Here is a 20,882-nt window from a genome sequence, read left to right as displayed (position 1 = left end):
CACACTCTGCCAGGTGTCCTTAATAGTTGGTTTTTACTCAATTCTTCTTCTTGATCTTTTGGCCTGAGTGTCTCCAGGAGACAGTTGTTTGTTCTTTCCTAGCCTTCTGAGGAGAGCTTCAGGAGATCAGAGAAGAGAAACACGCCAAGCATACAGGTCCTTTCAGCTTCTGTCAGTCGACAATCTCACAGCTTGGCGGACTCCTCCACAGACAAAGGAGTGAGCTCTCTGCCTGGCATAAGTAATTAGACGTTTTTATTTAAGTGCCTCATGGTGTCATTTCTCTTTCATTAGCAGAGGGTGGAGAAAAGCTAGTGTGAAGGGAAAAATGCATAAAACTCTGGAAATTACCAGAAGGTTCATTACACAATAGTGAAAGGGGAAAATATATATAGAATGAAAAGACAATCAACAAATTAGGTTTAGCAGTGTGCCATGACAGCATTCTGTGAGGAAAAAGTCTAGTGCCTTGAAGAGCTTTCTAGGATGTCAAAAATGGGGTGCTGGGACCGGAGCGGTGGTGCAGGCAGTAGGGCATTTGCCTTGCATGTGGCTGACGCAGGATGGATCTCAGTTCAATTCCCAGCATCCCATATGGTCCCCCAAGTCAGGAGCAATTTCTATGTGCAGAGTCAGGAGTAACCCCTGAGCGTCACTGAGTGTGGCCTCCCAAAAAGGGAGGTTCTGTCAGCCCTTTGCTCTCAGGAAAGCTCCCACAAAAAAGCGGGGATCCCTCCCAGTCCCCAATGCCAGAGATGAGGTTAGCCAAGATATGACTGTGGGACCATGTTCTGAGCTGCCTCACCTTCTGAGAATGGGGGGGGCAGAGGATATGCTGGGGGCATCATTGGCTGCAGCGTGTGCATTCCACATATGGGGAAACTGAGGAAGCTTTATTGTCCAATCCTTGAACTTGGGGTCTCAAGGCTGTCACGAGGGCTGGACATGAGCCAGGTTCATAAATGGGCCTTTGCAGCCTCTTCCCCACAACCCCTTTTCCCTTCTTCCTGTCTGCCCTGCTGTTGTGAGCAATAGAAGGAAGACAATGGGCCAGAGATTGGGGGTTCAGGCCACGTGGAGCTGAGGGTTAAGGACAGTCATGAATGAGGGGACGCAGGCACAGTCACGGGCGTGGGGTCCCTCTGTAATCTCTCGAGATTTCTCACTCACTGTGTGTGACCAGGATGTGTGGGCACCATGTATGGGGCGCAGCATGGGCCTCAGTTGGGAACACCTGTAGCTACCTTTGCAAAGTCCCCACAGCCTTTGGGGCTCTGGGTGCATAATAGAGCATCTCTTTCCTGCAGAGAGCCCCACACCCGCATTCCCAGCCTGAGGTCCCAAGAGGGCGATTAAGACTTGGCCTGGAAGGCAGCACAGTAAGAGAAGGACCAAGGCACAGAGGCAGGAAGCTGCTCTCATTGGCACAGGAGGAAATGGGAGGCAATGGACAGGGGTCACGAGTTACTCGGGTCCCCACAGGCAGCACAGACAGAGGGCCAGCCCTTAGCAGGTGCTGGAAAAGCACTGCCAAGTGAGCAAACAAAGAGTGGCTATAGGAAAGTACAGAGGACATCATCCACATCCAAACTAGAATATGTCCTCCCTCTCTCCCTTCTCTGTCTCTCCTTTCTCTTCTCCATTTCTGTCTGTTATTGTCTCTCTGTATCTGTCTATCCTCTCTTTCTATTTTTGGGTTTTTCTGGTCACACCCGGCAGCATTCAGAGATCGCTCCTGGCTCTATGTTTAGAAAATGCTCCTGGCAGGCTTGGGGGGCCATATAGGATGCTGGGGTTTGAACCACCGTCCTTCTGCATGCAAAGCAAACACCCTACCTCCATGCTACCTCTCTGGTCCTCTGTCTGTCCTCTTCTCTCTCTCACTCACTCACTTACTCATTCTTCCTTAATAAACCTATTGACTTCACTGAAAACAGCAGAGTGAGGGAAAACCCAGGGCAAAAATGTGGCCCCATAGTAGAAGGCTGTCTTGAGGGGCTGGAGCCATGGCGCAGGCATTTGCCTTGCACGTGCCAACCTAGGATGGACTGTGGTTCGATTCCCCAGGGTCCATATGGTCCCCAAGCCCGGAGCAATTTCTGAGCTCATAGCCAGGAGTAACCCCTGAGCGTCACTGGGTGTGTCCCAAAAACAAAAACAAAAGAAAAGAAGGCTATCTCGCTTGTGAAAGGCCGTGCACCCCAGCACCACACAGAAGGACTCAGAATGGGGACAGACCAGCACCATAAACACGGTGGCTCTGAATGCTGTTCTAGTTATGAGTAATGCAGGTCATGAAATGTTTCCTGGAGGCTGGAGAGATAGGACACAGGGAAGGCATTTGCTTTGTACACAGATAACCTAAATTTGATCTCCAGCACCATGTAAGGTCCCCTAAGTACCACCAGGAGATTCCTGACCGCAGAGCCAGGAGTAAGCCATGAATAGCAAGTCAGGAGTTAGCCAAAACTAGCTGGTTATGATTTAAACTAGAAGACTTGTGGCCCCAGAACAAACATTGGTTTGTTCTGACCATATTTCCTTCCTCACCATTTATGCAATATTTTTTTTGGTTTTTGGGTCACACCTGGCAGCGCACAGGGATTACTCCTGGATCTACACTAAGAAATCGCTCCTGGCAGTCTCGGGGAACCATATGGGATGCTGGGATTTGAACCACCATCCATCCTGGTTTGGCTGCATGCAAGACAATCGCCCTACCACTGTGCTATCTCACCAGCCCCATTTATGCAATTTTCATCTGTGGCTTCCTGAGAATAATCTGTTGGGGTAAAAAACGACATAAATTGCCACCATTGGTCCAACTTAGAAAAACAATATTGGGGCCAGAGTGATAGCACAGTGGTAGGGCATTTGCCTTGCACATGGCCGACTGGAGACAGGCCCTGATTTGATCCCCAGCATCCAAAATGGCGCCAGAGCCTGCCAGGACTGATTTATGCACACAAACTGTTGGGAGTAACCCTCAAGACAGCCTTGGTGTTAACCTTCCCACACATGCTGACTGACCAATCTATAAGCAGTGAGTGAAGACTATTGTGAAGATAACATGCTAAGATAAATGCTTGAAATGACAGAAAACTAAAGGCCATGGAGAAACAGGGAGGTGCATCATTGACTACATGTATGAACGAAGGTGGCACACATCACAGATGTCATATGAAGTGATGACCCTGCTGTCCACGATACCACTATTCAAAACTCAAGGTCACATGTACACACAGGAGAGCATGTAAAACTGGTCATATCTGTGTACCGTGTGTTGGGTTGTATGCATCAGAACTTGGGGTTATGCCATTGCCCCCCAGAGCTAAATCCCAGAGACACTGGATGAGGGTTTTGTTTGGTATCTCTCTGAAGCATTTTCTCCATGCTTGTGAAATTAGAAGGGTATAGAACGTTAAAACACAAAACAAAACCCAGCAGCTTTTACTCAGGGAAATCTGAGCTGTGTGTCTATATACTTTAGTTGTATACTTTAGCCGAGTTCCATGCTAATATACAGTGTGCTCCATCACTTTCTGTATACAGATGACAAGACAAAAGGTAAATCTGTGTCTGCTTGCATGCACAGGGCTGGCTAAGGTCTGATCTCTGTCACTGCATCATAAATCCCCCCAAACTGCTCTGTGAAGCTGAAGATGGAGGGGGAAGCACTGCTGGGGAAGCCATACCCCCCAAAAATTTTAACGAAAAAGTTACAGCACAGACAGGGGGATAGAGAAATAATACAGCAGAAAAAGGCTCTTGCTTTGTATATGGTTTAATAGTCAGTATCCCACATGGTCCCCCAAGCACCACCAGAAGTGGTGTTGTCTTTAAGAACCACCATGTTGCCTGTCTAAAGAATTAAAATAAATAAAATAAACACAGGATCACAAGTAATACCAGATTGAAGTGAGAGGTTCATTTTTATTTGTTGGTTTTGGTTTTGAGGCAACACCTGGTTGCTCAGGGATTCTTCCTGGCTCCCTGCTCAGCGATCACTCTTAACAGGGTGAGGGGACCATATTGTGTGCTGGGGATTGAACCTGGATTGGTCACATGCAAAGCAAGAACCTTAACCCTGCATTATCCACTCACCAGCTCTCTTAGTGCCTCGTTTTCCCAAACTAATCTTGTGTGCCTCCTCTCCTCCTGAGTCAGGCCTAGCTATAGAGGGAAGTGGGGGGAGCCTGGGCTCCAGGTGGTATTTCTGGGGCAAGAGGACTAGGCCCAGAGAGCAACCCCCCTCTCTCTCTGCAGCCCCCAGAGAAGGAGGGCGGCCTGCCCCGACAAGTGGGCAACAAGACGGAGTGTGGCCTGCTTGGCTTCGCCTTGGATCTGAAGCAGGACTACAAGCCCGTGCGGAGCCAGATGCCAGAGGAGAAGCTGTACAATGTGTACACCTTCAACTTGCTGCGCAAATCCATGAGCACCGTGATCAAGCTGCCCGATGAGAGCTTCCGCAAGTACAGCAACGAGGCCTCGGAGATCGTGCTCAAGAAGTAAGCAGGATGCAGGGATAGTTCATGCCAGAAAGGGGTGCAGCATGTGGTGGGGGTGGGACACAGAAATCAAGTGTGCCAGGAGCAGGGTGCAGTATTCATGCGTGCCAGCAGAGGGCGCTACATGCGCCTGGACGGAGTACACATATATGCAAGCAGGGGGCGCCAGAAGTGCCAGGATGCAGTACTCATGGTGCCAGCAGGGGGCGTCACAAATGCCAAGATGCACTTCTCATGAGTGCCAGCAGGGGACGCCACAAATGCCAAAATGCAGTACTCATGGTGCCAGCAGGGGGCGTCACAAATGCCAAGATGCACTTCTCATGAGTGCCACCACGGGACGCCACAAATGCCAAGATGCAGTACTTATGCGTGCCATCTAGGGGTGCCACAATTGCCAGGATGCAGTACTTATGCTGCCAGCAGGGGCGCTACAAATGCCAAGATGCAGTACTCATGAGTGCCAGCAGAGGGCGCAACAAATACCAAGATCAATACTCATGCGTGCCAGCAGGGGGCGCCTCAAGTGTCAGGATGCAGTACTCATGCTGCCAGCAGGGGGCGCCACAAGTGCCAGGATGCAGTACTCATGAGTGCCAGCAGGGGGCTCCACAAATGCCAAGATATAGTACTCATTACTCACCCTGCCAGCAGGGGGCGCCACAAGTGCCAGGATGCAGGAATCGTGCATGCCAGCAGAGGGCGCCACATGTGCGAAGATGCAGTACACATGAGTGCCAGTAGGGGGAGACACAAATGCCAGGATTCAGTACTCATGAGTGCCAGCAGGGGTCGCCACAAATGCCAAGATGCAGTTCTCATGTATGCCAGCAGGGGGCGACACAACCACTAATGCCAAGATGCAGTTCTCATGTATGCCAGCAGGGGGCGCCTCAAGTGCCAGGATGCAGTACTCATGAGTGCCAAAAGGGGGCACCACAAGTGCCAGTATGCAGTACTCATGAGTTCCAGCAGGTGGCGCCACATATGCCAAGATGCAGTTCTCATGAGTGCCAGCAGGGGGCGCCTCAAGTGCCAGGATGCAGGAATCGTGCATGCCAGCAGAGGGCGCCACATGTGCCAAGATGCAGTACTCCTAAGTGCCAGCAGGGGGCGCCACAAATGCCAAGATGCAGTTCTCATGAGTGCCAGCAGGGGCACCACAAATGCCAAGATACAGTTCTCATGAGTGCCAGCAGGGGGCGCCACAAATGCCAAGATGCAGTTCTCATGAGTGCCAGCAGGGGGCGCCACAACCACTAATGCCAAGATGCAGTGCTCATGTATGCCAGCAGGGGGCGCCTCAAGTGCCAGGATGCAGTACTCATGAGTGCCAGCAGGGGGCACCACAAGTGCCAGTATGCAGTACTCATGAGTTCCAGCAGGTGGCGCCACATATGCCAAGATGCAGTTCTCATGAGTGCCAGCAGGGGGTGCCAGAACCACTAATGCCATGATGCAGTTCTCATGAGTGCCAGCAGGGGCACCACAAATGCCAAGATACAGTTCTCATGAGTGCCAGCAGGGGGCGCCCAAATGCCAAGATGCAGTTCTCATGTGTGCCAGCAGGGGGCGCCACAACAACTAATGCCAAGATGCAGTTCTCATGTATGCCAGCAGGGGGCGCCTCAAGTGCCAGGATGCAGTACTCATGAGTGCCAGCAGGGGGCACCACAAATGCCAAGATGCAGTTCTCATGAGTGCCAGCAGGGGGCGCCTTAACCACTAATGCCAAGATGCAGTTCTCATGCGTGCCAGCAGGGGGCGCCTCAAGTGCCAGGATGCAGTTCTCATGCGTGCCGGCAGGGGGCGCCACAAGTGCCAGGATGCAGTACTCATGAGTGCCTCCAGGGGGCGCCACAAATGCCAAAAGTGCCAGGATGCAGTACTCATGAGTGCCTGCAGGGGGCGCCACAAATGCCAAGATCCAGTTCTCATGCGTTCCAGCAGGGGGCGCCTCAAGTGCCAGGATGCAATATTCATTAGTGCCAGTAGGGGGAGACAGAAATGCCAGGATGCAGTACTCATGAGTGCCAGCAGGGAGCGGCTCAAATGCCAAAATGCAGTTCTCATGAGTGCCAACATGGGGCGCGACAACCACTAATGCCAAGATGCAGTTCTCATGCATGCCAGCAGAGGGCGCCGCAAGTGCCAGGATGCAGTACTCATGAGTGCCAGCAGGGGTCGACACAAATTCCAAGATGCAGTTCACATGAGTGCCACCAGGGGGCGCCTCAAGTGCCAGGATGCAGTACTCATGAGTGCCAGTAGGGGGAGACACAAATGCCACGATGCAGTACTCATGAGTGCCAGCAGGGGGCGCCACAAATGCCAGGATGCAGTACTCATGAATGCCAGCAGGGGGCGCCACAACCACTAATGCCAATGCTGTTCTCATGCGTGCCACCAGGGGGCGCCGCAAGTGCCAGGATGCAGTACTCATGAGTGCCAGCAGGGGGCACCACAAGTGCCAGTATGCAGTACTCATGAGTTCCAGCAGGTGGCGCCACATATGCCAAGATGCAGTTCTCATGAGTGCCAGCAGGGGGTGCCAGAACCACTAATGCCATGATGCAGTTCTCATGAGTGCCAGCAGGGGCACCACAAATGCCAAGATACAGTTCTCATGAGTGCCAGCAGGGGGCGCCACAAATGCCAAGATGCAGTTCTCATGTGTGCCAGCAGGGGGCGCCACAACAACTAATGCCAAGATGCAGTTCTCATGTATGCCAGCAGGGGGCGCCTCAAGTGCCAGGATGCAGTACTCATGAGTGCCAGCAGGGGGCGCCACAAATGCCAAGATGCAGTTCTCATGAGTGCCAGCAGGGGGCGCCTTAACCACTAATGCCAAGATGCATTTCTCATGCGTGCCAGCAGGGGGCGCCTCAAGTGCCAGGATGCAGTTCTCATGCGTGCCGGCAGGGGGCGCCACAAGTGCCAGGATGCAGTACTCATGAGTGCCTCCAGGGGGCGCCACAAATGCCAAAAGTGCCAGGATGCAGTACTCATGAGTGCCTGCAGGGGGCGCCACAAATGCCAAGATCCAGTTCTCATGCGTTCCAGCAGGGGGCGCCTCAAGTGCCAGGATGCAATATTCATTAGTGCCAGTAGGGGGAGACAGAAATGCCAGGATGCAGTACTCATGAGTGCCAGCAGGGAGCGGCTCAAATGCCAAAATGCAGTTCTCATGAGTGCCAACATGGGGCGCGACAACCACTAATGCCAAGATGCAGTTCTCATGCATGCCAGCAGCGGGCGCCGCAAGTGCCAGGATGCAGTACTCATGAGTGCCAGCAGGGGTCGACACAAATTCCAAGATGCAGTTCACATGAGTGCCACCAGGGGGCGCCTCAAGTGCCAGGATGCAGTACTCATGAGTGCCAGTAGGGGGAGACACAAATGCCACGATGCAGTACTCATGAGTGCCAGCAGGGGGCGCCACAAATGCCAGGATGCAGTACTCATGAATGCCAGCAGGGGGCGCCACAACCACTAATGCCAATGCTGTTCTCATGCGTGCCACCAGGGGGCGCCGCAAGTGCCAGGATGCAGTACTCATGAGTGCCAGCACAGGGCGCCACAAATACCAAGATGCCGTTCTCATGAATGCCAGCAGGGGGCGCCACAACCACTAATGCCAATGCAGTTCTCATGCGTGCCACCAAGGGGTTCCGCAAGTGCCAGGATGCAGTACTCATGAGTGCCAGCAGAGGGCGCCACAAATTCCAAGATGCAGTTCTCATGAGTGCCAGCAGGGGCGCCACAAATGCCAAGATACATTACTCATTACTCATGCTGACAGCAGGGGGCGCCACAAGTGCCAGGATGCAGTACTCATGCTGCCAGCAGGGGGCACCACAAATGCCAAGATGCAGTTCTCATGAGTGCCAGCAGGGGGCGCTTCAACTCCCAGGATGCAGTACTCATTAGAGCCAGCAGGGGGCACCGCAAGTGCCAGGATGCAGTACTCATGAGTGCCAGCAGGGGGCGCCACAAGTGCCAGGACGCAGGAATCTTGCATGCAAGCAGAGGGCGCCACATGTGCCAAGATGCAGTACTCATGAGTACCAGCAGGGGCCGCCACAAATGCCAAGATGCAAAACTCATTACTCATGCTGCCAGCAGGGGACGCCACAAATGCCATCATGCAGTTCTCATGAGTGCCAGCAGGGGGCGCCAATAGTGCCAGGATGCAGTACTCATGCTGCCAGCAGGGGGCGCCTCAAGTGCCAAGATGCAGTACTCATGTGTGCCATCAGGGGGCGCCACAAATTCCTGGATCAGTTCTCATGAGTGCCAGGAGTGGGCGCCACAAATACCAATATGCATTACTCATTACTCATGCTGCCAGCAGGGGGCGCCCCAAATGCCAGGAGGCAGTACTCATACTGCCAGCATGGGGCGCCACAAATGCCAAGATGCAGTACTCATTACTCATGCTGCCAGCAGAGGGCGCCTCAAGTGCCAAGGTGCAGTACTAATGAGTGCCAGCAGGGGGCGCCACAAGTGCCAAGATGCAGTTCTCATGAGTGCCAGCAGTGGGAGCCACAAATGCCAAGATGTAGTTCTCATGGTGCCAGCAGGTGGCGTCACAAATGCCAAGATGCACTTCTCATGAGTGCCAGCAGGGGACGCCACATATGCCAAGATGCAGTACTCATGGTGCCAGCAGGGGGCGTCACAAATGCCAAGATGCACTTCTCATGAGTGCCACCAGGGGACGCCACAAATGCCAAGATGCAGTACTTCTGCGTGCCAGCTAGGGGTGCCACAAGTGCCAGGATGCAGTACTTATGCTGCAGCAGGGGGCGCTACAAATGCCAAGATGCAGTACTCATGCGTGCCAGCAGGGGGCGCCTCAAGTGCCAGGATGCAGTACTCATGCTGCCAGCAGGGGGCGCCACAAGTGCCAGGATGCAGTACTCATGAGTGCCAGCAGGGGGCACCACAAATGCCAAGATATAGTACTCATTACTCATCCTGCCAGCAGGGGGCGCCACAAGTGCCAGGATGCAGTACTCATGCTGCCAGCAGGGGGCGCCACAAGTGCCAGGATGCAGTACTCATGAGTGCCAGCAGGGGGCGCCACAAATGCCAAGATATAGTACTCATTACTCATCCTGCCAGCAGGGGGCGCCACAAGTGCCAGGATGCAGGAATCGTGCATGTCAGCAGAGGGCGCCACAAATGCCAGGATGCAGTACTCATGAATGCCAGCAGGGGGCGCCACAACCACTAATGCCAATGCTGTTCTCATGCGTGCCAGCAGGGGGCGCCACAAGTGCCAGGATGCAGTACTCATGAGTGCCAGCAGAGGGCGCCACAAATGCCAAGATGCCGTTCTCATGAGTGCCAACAGGGGGCGCCACAAATTCCAAGATACATTACTCATTAATCATGCTGCCAGCAGGGGGCGCCACAAGTGCCAGGATGCAGTACTCATGCTGCCAGCAGGGGGCACCACAAATGCCAAGATGCATTTCTCATGAGTGCCAGCAGGGGGCGCTTCAACTCCCAGGATGCAGTACTCATGAGTGCCAGCAGGGGGCACCGCAAGTGCCAGGATGCAGTACTCATGAGTGCCAGCAGGGGGCGCCACAAGTGCCAGGACGCAGGAATCTTGCATGCAAGCAGAGGGCGCCACATGTGCCAAGATGCAGTACTCATGAGTGCCAGCAGGGGCCGCCACAAAAGCCAAGATGCAGTACTCATTACTCATGCTGCCAGCAGGGGACGCCACAAATGCCAAGATGCAGTTCTCATGAGTGTCAGCAGGGGGCGCCACAACCACTTATGCCAAGATGCAGTTCTCATGCGTGCCAGCAGGGGGCGCCTCAAGTGCCAGGATGCAGTTCTCATGCGTGCCAGCAGGGGGCGTCGCAAGTGCCAGGATGCAGTACTCATGAGTGCCAGCAGGGGGCGCCACAAATTCCAATATGCAGTTCTCATGAGTGCCACCAGGGGGCGCCTCAAGTGCCAGGATGCAGTCCTCATGAGTGCCAGTAGGGGGAGACACAAATGCCAGGATGCAGTACTCATGAGTGCCAGCAGGGGGCGCCACAAATTCCACGATGCAGTTCTCATGAATGCCAGCAGGGGGCGCCACAAATGCCAAGATACATTACTCATTACTCATGCTGCCAGCAGGGGGCTCCACAAGTGCCAGGATGTAGTACTCATGAGTGCCAGCAGGGGGCGCCTCAAGTGCCAGGATGCAGTACTCATGAGTGCCAGCAGGGGGCGCCACATGTGCCAGGATGCAGTACTCATGAGTGCCAGCAGGGGGCGCCACAAATGCCAAGATGCAGTACTCTTGCTTGCCAGCAGGGGCGCCTCAAGTGCCAGGATGCAGTACTCATGCTATCAGATACTTTCATCTCGGACCCACTGATTATTCAGTATGAGGCTATTTAACTTCCAGGTGTTAAAATTTTTCTTCTGTGTCCCTTTGTAGTTCATATATAATTTCAGGGCTTTGTGGTCAGCAAAGGCAGCCTGCAAATTTTCTATCCTCTTGATATTATGGAGGTATGTTTTATGTGCTAACATGTAGTCTATCCTAGAGAATGTCCCAGGTACATTAGAGAAAAATGTGTATCCAGGCTTCTGGGGGTGGAGTGTCCTGTATATATCTACTAGGCCTCTTTCTTCCATTTCTCTCCTCAGGTCTAGTATATTCTTGTTGGGTTTCAGTCTGGTTGACCTGTCTAGTGTTGACATTGCCGTGTTGAGGTCTCCCACAATTGTGTTGTTATTGATATTATTTTTCAGATTTGTCAACAGTTGTATTAAATATTTTGCTGGCCCCTCATTCGGTGAATATATGTTTAGGAGGGTGATTTCTTCCTGCTGTACATATCCCTTGATTAATACAAAATATCCATCTTTGTCCCTTACAACTTTCCTAAGTATAAAGTTTGCATCATCTGATATTAGTATGGCCACTCCTGCTTTTTTTGGGTGTTGTTTGCTTGGATGATTTTCCTCCAGCCTTTTATTTTGAGTCTATGTTTGTTCTGACTATTCAGGTGTGTTTCTTGTAGGCAGCAGAAGGTTGGATTGAGTTTTTTGATCCATTTAGCCACTCTGTGTCTCTTAACTGGTGCATTTAGTCCATTGACATTGAGAGAAAGAATTGTCCTGGGTGTTAGTGCCATCTTTATATTAAAGTTTGGTGTGTCTGTTGGTAAGCCTTGTCTTAAAGTATGCCGTTCAGTTTTTCTTTTAAGAATGGTTTTGAATCTGTGAAGTTTTTGAGCTGTTGTTTGTCTGTGAAACTATGTATTGTTCCTTCAAACCTGAAAGTGAGTTTTGCTGGGTGCAGTATTCTAGGCGAAGCATTTATTTCATTGAGTTTTGTCACTATGTCCCACCACTGCCATCTAGCCTTGAGTGTTTCTGGTGACAGGTCTGCAGTAAATCTCAAGGATGTTCCCTTGAATGTAATTTCTCTTTTCGATCTTGCTGCTTTCAGAATTCTGTCTCTATCTATGGGATTCGTCATTGTGACTAGGATGTTTCTTGGGGTGTTTTTTCTGGGGTCTCTTTTAGTTGGCACTCTTCGGGCATGCAGGATTTGATCACATGTATTCATTAGCTCTGGTAGTTTCTCTTTAATGATGTTCTTGACTGTTGATTCTTCCTGGAGATTTTCTTCCTGAGTCTCTGGGACTCCAATGATTCTTAAGTTGTTTCTGTTGAGCTTATCATAGACTTCTATTTTCATCTGTTCCCATTCTTTGAGTAATTTTTCCATTGTTTGATCATTTGCTTTGAGACTTTTTTCCAATTTCTTCTGCTGTATGTAATTGTTATGCATCTCATCTTCCAGTGTACTGATTCTATCCTCAGCTGCTGTTAACCTTTGGGACATCTCAACCATGTTTTTCTTCAATTCATCTACTGAGTTTTTCAGACCTGTTATTTGATCTGAAATTTCTGTTTGGAGTTTTCTCATTTCTATCTTCATATTCTCCTGATTCTTCTTAGTGTTCTCTTCTATACTTTTTTTGAGTTCTTTGAACATGTTCCATATTGCAACTCTAAACTCCTTATCTGAGAGACTGACTAGGTGGTTGGTCAGGCTCAAGTCATCAGAGTTGCCATCTTCATTCTCTATGTCTGGCGCTGGCCCGTGTTGTTTCCCCATTGTCACACTAGTACTGCGGGTTTTTCTACGTGTTGTGGTTGTATTCATCGGCTAAATGATGTGCACCGTCGCGAAGGGGAGCAGAGCAACCGTGCTCTTCTGGCTCCTCCCATTCTGGGCGTGTCGACTCACCTCCACGGAAGGCTCACGGGAAGGCAGGCTGGCTGATGAGCCGCACCCAGGGTGAAATCAGGCCGAAAATGCAGGACAGCAGAGTAGAGAGGCAGAAGGGTGCTGGCATCTGAGATCCAGCGAAGTTCAGTGGCTCCTCCCTTTCTGGGCATGTCGACTCACCTCCACGGAAGGCTCACGGGAAGGCAGGCTCCCCGGAAGGCTCACAGGAAGTCAGGCTGGCTGATGAGCCGCACCCAGGGTGAAATCAGGCCGAAAATGCAGGACAGCAGAGTAGAGAGGCAGAAGGGTGCTGGCATCTGAGATCCAGTGAAGTTCAGTGGCTCCTCCCTTTCTGGGCGTCGAACTCATTTCTCATCCTTGTGGTGCTCGCAGAAGTCTAGGCGCCCGGGAAGACAGCCAGGCCTGCAGCCATGGCTTTCTGCTTGCACAAGGGGCAGCACTGCTTGAGGGTGTTATTATGTTCTTTAATGGTGTTCTTGACCGTTGATTCTTCCTGGAAATATTCTTCCTGGGTCTCTGGGACTCCAATGATTCTTAAGTTGTTTCTGTTGATCTTATCATAGACTTCTATTTTCATCTGTTCCCATTCTTTGACTAATTTTTCCATTGTCTGCTCATTTGCTTTAAGTTTTTTTTTCCAATCTCTCGTGCTGTATGGAATTGTTATGTATCTCATCTTCCACAGCACCAAGTCTTTTCTCAGCTTCTGATACCCTGTCCCAGAGCTTATCCATTTTGCCATTCACTTCATTTACTGAGTTTCTCAGGCCTGTTAGTTGACATGTTATTTCAGTTTGGAGTTTTGTGATTTCTGTCTTCATATTTTCTTGGTTCTTATTAATGTTCTGTTCAACTCTATCCATGGTTTCTTTGAGTTCTTTGAGCATCTTCCATATTGCTAGTCAAAAGTCCTTATCTGAGAGGTTGATTAGTTGGTTGGTCATTATCTGGTTATCAGAATTGTCATCTTCATTCTCTATGTCTGATGCTGGCCTGCGTTGTTTCCCCATTTTCACACTTGTATTGTGGGTTTTCCTACGTGTTGTGGTGGTATTCATTGGCTATATGATGCAGGCAGCACACTCCTCTGGCTCCGCCCTTTCTGGATGGGCTGACTTGCCTCTAAGGGAGGGGAGTTATCTGTGGATGAAGCCTCACAGTGGATCAAATCTTAGGCCCGAGAAGGCAACAGAGAAGACAGTCCAGAGAGAAATGTTTGCTTCCGTGATATAGCACAGTTCTTAGTGTGATTTTTCCTTCTTGTTGCGATGGTGTTCTTTTCTTAGAAAGAGCGCATAGCTGCGTATCGAAGCGAAGTGGCCTTGCTCTGCTAGAGCCTCTTTTTCCCCACTCCCAAGAGTTTCATGCAAGAAGACAGTAGACAGACATTTACAGGTAGCACTCACAGGTTTTCACAGTTGTGCCCCACTGGGCAGGCGTAGATTCGTGGATTTTCCCCGCCTGATGTCCCAAACAGGGGACCCCAGAATTCTACATCATTAAGCAATCCAAATCCCATAGATCTCAGCTCCATGATGTGGGCCTATGCTGCCCTTCCCGAACCAGCCCCAGACACAAACCAGAGGTATGACTAAGATGGGGATGACAGGAAATACAAGTCCCTTTGGACAGCCCTTCAGCCAGACTGGAGGACAGCAGATAGAGGCCCCCAGAGTGAACCCTCAGCTACCCAGCAAACAGAATATGGTCAGTAGTTTGCCTCCCTTCCCTACAGACATAAAGAATGCTTCAGTCACCAACGTGACAAACATGTGTCCGGTGGAAAGAACAACAGGAATTTTACCCATACAAGTAATTGCTGCGGGCCCCACTGCAGACCCTGAAAAATGCAAACTGATCCTGGGGTCTCCTGCAAGTGGGACTCCAAGCACAATTGGGTCTGTGAGTACAGGCCAGCAGAATGCTACATTATTAAGCAATCCGAATCCCATAGATGTCAGCTCCATGCTGTGGGCCTATGCTGTCCTCGGACTGCCCTTCCCGAACCAGCCCCAGACACAGCTACAGCCTCGGGTTCCTGGCCAGCAACCAGCACAGCCTCCAGCTCACCAGCAGATGAGGACTCTCAACCCTATGGGAAATAATCCAATGAGCATTCCAACAGCAGGAATAATAACAGATCAGCAACCACCAAATCTGCTTTCTCAATCAGCTCTTCCAACATCGCTTGGAGCTGCAAATCCCCTGATTCCAGCGCCATCCTCAGTGGCCAGTGCTGATACCAGCTCGCAGCAGTCAGGATCTGAAGTTTCAATGCAGGAGATGAAATCTAAATTCAAGACATATGACACTGAGCCTGACGTCAGTGAGCCCCAGGGGAAATCTGGGTCGGAGATGACAGACGAGGATTTTCAAAGATCTTCCCACGTTAAAGAAACAGGCACAACAAAGCAGGACTCAGAGCCAATGGAAGTGGATGAGAAAAAGCCGGAGGTGAAAACAGAAGCCAAGGAGGAGGAAGAGAGTGGCCCCAATGGCGCAGCCTCTCAGTCCACTTCTCCCTCAAAGCCCCGAAAGAAAATCTTCAAGCCAGAGGAGCTGCGCCAAGCCCTAATGCCAAAGCTCGAAGCACTATATCGACAAGACCCAGAGTTCTTACCCTTTCGGAAACCCATGGATCCAGAGCTCCTAGGAATCCCGCACTATTTGGGCATTGATAAGAACCCCATGGACCTCTCCACCATTAAGCGGAAGTTGGAAACAGGACAGTACCAAGAGCCCTGGCAGTATGTGGATGACTTCTGGCTTCTGTTCAACAACACCTGGCGCCACAAACGTAAAACCTCACGGGTCTATAAGTTCTGTAGTAGACTGGCAGATGTGTTTGAGCAAGAAATTGACCCTGTGATGCAGTCCCTGGGATACTGCTGTGGGAAAAAGTACGAGTTCTCCTCGCAGACTTTGTGCTGCTATGGGAAGCAGCTATGTACAATTCCTCCGGATGCCGCCTATTACAGCTATCAGAACAGGTATAATTTCTGTCAGAAATGTTTCCGAAAGATACTAGGAGAGAATGTTACCCTGGGTGAAGACCCATCTCAGCCTCAGGCAATAATTTCAAAGGATCTATTTGAAAAGAAAAAGAACGATAGGCAAGATCCAGAACCTTTTGTTGATTGTAAGGAATGTGGACGGAAGATGCATCAGATCTGTGTGCTACATCACGATATCATTTGGCCTTCAGGCTTTGTGTGTGACAACTGCTTAAAGAAAACTGGCACAATGCGAGAAGAGAACAAATGCAGTGCTAAGAGGCTGCAGACTACCCGGTTAGGGAATCACTTAGAAGACCGAGTCAACAAGTTTTTGCGGCAACAGAATCACCCCGACGTTGGGGAGGTCTTTGTCCGGGTGGTGGCTACCTCGAACAAGACTGTGGAAGTTAAACCCGGCATGAAGTCTCGATTTGTGGATTCTGGGGAGATGTCTGAATCTTTCCCATACCGGACCAAAGCACTGTTTGCCTTCGAGGAGATTGATGGGGTGGATGTCTGCTTCTTCGCGATGTATGTTCAGGAGTATGGCTCTGACTGCCCACCCCCCAACACCAGGCGAGTGTACATATCTTATCTGGACAGTGTCCATTTTTTTCAGCCACGCTGCCTCTGAACAGCTGTGTATCATGAACTATTGATTGGCTACCTGGAATATGTAAAAAATTTAGGGTATGTGACAGGCCACATTTGGTCATGTCCCCCCAATAAGGGCGACGACTACATCTTCCACTGTCACCCGCCTGATCAGAAGATCCCCAAGCCAAAACGGCTTCAGGAATGGTACAAGAAGATGCTGGATAAGGCACTTGCTGATCACATTATCCACGACTACAAGGACATTTTCAAACAAGCAACTGAGGACAGGCTGACAAGTGCCAAGGAGCTTCCTTATTTTTCAGGAGACTTCTGGCCCAAAGTGCTGGAAGAGAGCATCAAGGAGCTGGAGCAGGAGGACGACAAAAGAAAGAAAGAAAAGAGTACTGAGGCTAGTGAGCCCACAGAGGGCAGCCAGGAAAACAGCAAGAATGCCAAGAAAAAGAAAAGGAGGAAGAGAAAGAAAAATAAGAGCAGCATTAGTCGTGCCAACAAGAAGTCCAGAATGCTCTGTGAGACAAAAAGCTTGTCACAGAAGCTATATGCTATGATGGAGAAGCAAAAAGAGGACTTCTTTGTGATCCACTTGCATGCGGGGCCTGTCATCAACACTCTGCCCCCCATCGTTGACCCTGACCCCCTGCTCAGCTGCGACCTCATGGATGGGAGGGATGCCTTCCTTACTCAGGCAACAAACAAACACTGGGAGTTTTCTTCCCTACGCCGCTCCAAGTGGTCCACACTGTGCATGTTGGTGGAGTTACACACACAGGGCCAGGACCACGTCATCTGCAACGAGTGCAATCACCAAGTGCGCTGTGCCAAGCTTCTCTCTGGCGGACTGGACGTTATGTACCGCAGCTCAGGCGTCCAGGTGCAACCCCCCTCGACAGAACTGCTGCCAGCCATGGAAGAGTAAATCTGTCTAATAAACAATACAAAGAGTATTGTTGATTCAAATACCTGGTCTCGTTCTCTCTTTTTGTTTTCCTTTTTTTCTTTTTGTTTTGCAGGAGAGGGCTTTGCTTAGATACCTTTCACCGTCATTGGTGGTGACATGCCTTTTTTAATAGAAAAAATATGTTCATTATATTCAAAAAGTTTTATTTGTGCTCTCAAGACTGTAAACACATGCTTAAAAGTGAGAAGAAAAATAATATTCAGAAACTGGTAGCAGATATGTTGCAAGCTCATAATGTATCCCAATAACCTTGAATCCTTGCAGGAAGATTATTTTCTATAGCGAACAGTGTGTGCGTTCTCCAAGTATTACCTGGACATGCAACAGCCTCTACATACATGCACCACACTTATGTCTGTCTATACATACTGGCTGAAACCAAACTCTTTTCTTGCAGGTGTATAAATTATTGCTTTGTTTTGCTGATAAAACTGGTTCTAGGCAAAAAATAGGGCTGATCACATTCTTAAGACCATGCTCATATTAATAGAGAAAAAGATGATCTTTTCTTTTGTTTCTCCATGTGAAACTTGAAGCGAGGGAAAGCTACTCCGGTGTAAATCATGCAAGTGCTATAATTACTATACATAAGAAGATTCCAAGGCGATTCAATCACTGTATAGAATGGTAAAGTAACAACTCATTTCTTATATCATATTGTTTTTTTAGTATTTTTTATTTAAACACATTGGTTACAAACATGATTGTGGCTGGGTTTCAGTCATACAAGATGACACCACCCATCACCAGTGTCATATTTCCACCACCAATGTCCCAAATATCCCTCCTCCCCTCCCCATCCCCACCTGTACTCAAGACAGGCTTTCTATTTCCCTCGTACATTCTCATTGTTCGAATAGTTTGCAATGTAGTAATTTCTCTAACTAAACTCATCACTCTTTGTGGTGAGGTTCACGAGGTGGGCTGTAACATCCAGCCCTCTCTTTTGTCTCTGAAAATTGTTGAGAAATATCTTTCATTTTTCTTAAAACCCATAGTTGAGTGAGACCATTCTGTGTCTTTCTCTCTCTCTGACTTATTTCACTCAGCATAATAGATTCGATGTACATCCATGTATAGGAAAATTTCAAGACTTCATCTCTCCTGACAGCTGCATAATATTCCATTGTGTATATGTACCACAGTTTCTATAGCAATTCATCTGTTGAAGGGCATCTTGGTTATTTCTAGAGGCTTGCTATGGTAAATAGTGCTGCAATAAATAAAGGTGTAAAGAAGGGGGTTTTGTATTGTATTTTTGTGTTCCTAGGGTATATTCCTAGGAGTGGTATAGCTGGATCATATGAGAGCTCAATTTCCAGTTTTTGGAGGAATCTCCATATTGCTCTCCAGAAAGGTTGAAGTAGTCGGCATTCCCACCAGTAGTGGATAAAGAGTTTCTTTCTCACCGCATCACCACCAGAATGTATAAAGAGCACTTAAAAATAACAAAGGGATGCATGAACATAACAGAAAAAATATTTTCTAGCCTTTGAGTTGTAACTGATTCTTTAATGAAAAAATTATAAGCATTGTTAATGTAAAATGAGATTACCTTTACAGGAAGTAATACTACTAATTCCATAGATATTAGTAAAAGTAAATTATTTACATAAAATTTTCTTGAACAGCCACTACAATTAATACATAATAACTATATTCCATTGCTACTTACTAGTTACTATTACTGACTATAATTTACTCAATACTTATTTTCCTTATTCCACAATGATCACCCTCAATAATTTAAATCTATCACATTAGCTTTATAGATAGCATATACTTGAAAATAAAGAAATAGTTACTGAATACATTAAACTACACTAAAATAATTAAGCAAATAAAGAAAATACTTTAAAATAATCTGCTGCTTATAAATATTACTAAGATAAAAAATAGTTGAATATCTATATCCTAGAAGATGGTATAAATATACTTCCCTATCTATTCCTTACAATACAGCAAGAATCCCTGGATATTATATAAAACAACATTAAAATACAATGAAAGATGGAGATTAAGGAAGAATAACTGGGAAGCTCAGAAGATAGGGAACCATAGGTGGGCTGTTGTCATGTTTCCATGTTTGCTTTTGTCTGACAAGAGCAAAACTTGAATCTGAAAAACCAGACAATCTTGATAAGTCAAAGGGTGAAGAAAAAAATTTGCAACATACAGATAGCCAACAGGCATATGAAAAATAATGCTTCTCATACCTGATTATGAAGAAAATACAAATCAAAAACACAAATCAAATACAAAATCAAATATCACAACACAACAGTGCAAATAGCTTATATCGAAATGGTCAGAAATTAATTGCTAATGGGCATATGGAGAAAGAGAAACTTTCATTCACTAAGTTGGAAATTTAAACCTAGTTTTGAATCTATAGAAAATGATATGAAGATTACTTGACCAACTGAAAACTGATCTGCCACATTATACACACACACACACACACACACACACATATATATATATATATATATCTCCAATGAATATAGAAACAGTTAAAAAAGATATATGCACACCAATATATTCACTGCAGCTATTTATGAAAGGGAAGATTCCAAACCAATCCAAGTGACAAAAAAGGATGAATAAAGTCGTTATTCATACGCAGAATAAAATACCATTTAGCTTTTTTTAAAAAAAAAAAGAAGAAATATTGACTATGATATGAATGGAACTGGAGGTGGTAATGGTAAATAAGTCAGAAAGAGAAGTACAAATGGATGAACTCACTCATATATAGTATATTAAAAAATAAAAGTAAGAAAATACACAATGTCCAGTGAAAAAATCCTAAATGCAGACCAGAATTAAGTTTATCAAAAGGATAGAGTGTAGTGGGCCAGTGGTCCAATTGACTGTGGTGGAGGGAACTCAGTATTTTGCTGGCAGGAAAGGCATGATAAACTCTGTACCTCCAAAGTGTATAAAAATTTAAAATTGAATAACTCAATATGAATTCAACCTTTACAAATATTTTAAACCCTGTTCTCTCAATAGGGTATAGCTAACAAGTAGGTAAATGAAAGAAAGTTTAGTACATAATAACAGCTGTAGGTGAACAGAGATCATAAGATGTGTACCAGACTGTTATGGATCATTCTAAATTTTCCTACATGGTGATACAGTTTTTTCTTGAATTTTTGAGAAAGAAAGAAAGAAAGAAAGAAAGAAAGAAAGAAAGAAAGAAAGAAAGAAAGAAAGAAAGAAAGAAAGAAAGAAAGAAAGAAAGAAAGAAAGAAAGAAAGAAAGAAAGAAAGAAAGAAAGAAAGAAAGAAAGAAAGAAAGAAAGAAGAAAGAAAGAAAGGAAGGAAGGAAAGACAGAAAGAAAGAAGAAAGAAAGAAAGAAAGAAAGAAAGAAAGAAAGAAAGAAAGAAAGAAAGAAAGAAAGAAAGAAAGAAAGAAAGAAAGAAAGAAAGAAAGAAAGAAAGAAAGAAAGAAAGAAAGAAAAGAAAGAAAGAAAGAAAGAAAGAAAGAAAGAAAGAAAGAAAGAAAGAAAGAAA

At 47.7% G+C, this 20,882-nt stretch overlaps 1 protein-coding gene across 1 annotated transcript in view; it reads left to right on the top strand.

The window, feature by feature from the left end:
- The first annotated feature begins 3,552 nt into the window (after positions 1 to 3,552).
- Positions 3,553 to 20,882, top strand: part of LOC125998817 (plasma membrane calcium-transporting ATPase 2-like) — an 883,863-nt gene continuing 866,533 nt past the window's right edge. Inside the window, 2 exon segments of the mRNA XM_049766880.1 lie at positions 3,553 to 3,567; positions 4,267 to 4,508. Of these exon segments, the coding sequence (XP_049622837.1) occupies positions 3,553 to 3,567; positions 4,267 to 4,508 (257 nt within the window).

This window comes from Suncus etruscus, chromosome X (assembly GCF_024139225.1).
Source record: "Suncus etruscus isolate mSunEtr1 chromosome X, mSunEtr1.pri.cur, whole genome shotgun sequence".
Lineage (NCBI taxonomy): Eukaryota > Metazoa > Chordata > Mammalia > Eulipotyphla > Soricidae > Suncus > Suncus etruscus.
Note: the sequence above shows the minus strand (reverse complement) of the source record. Positions and strands in the feature narration are given on the sequence as shown.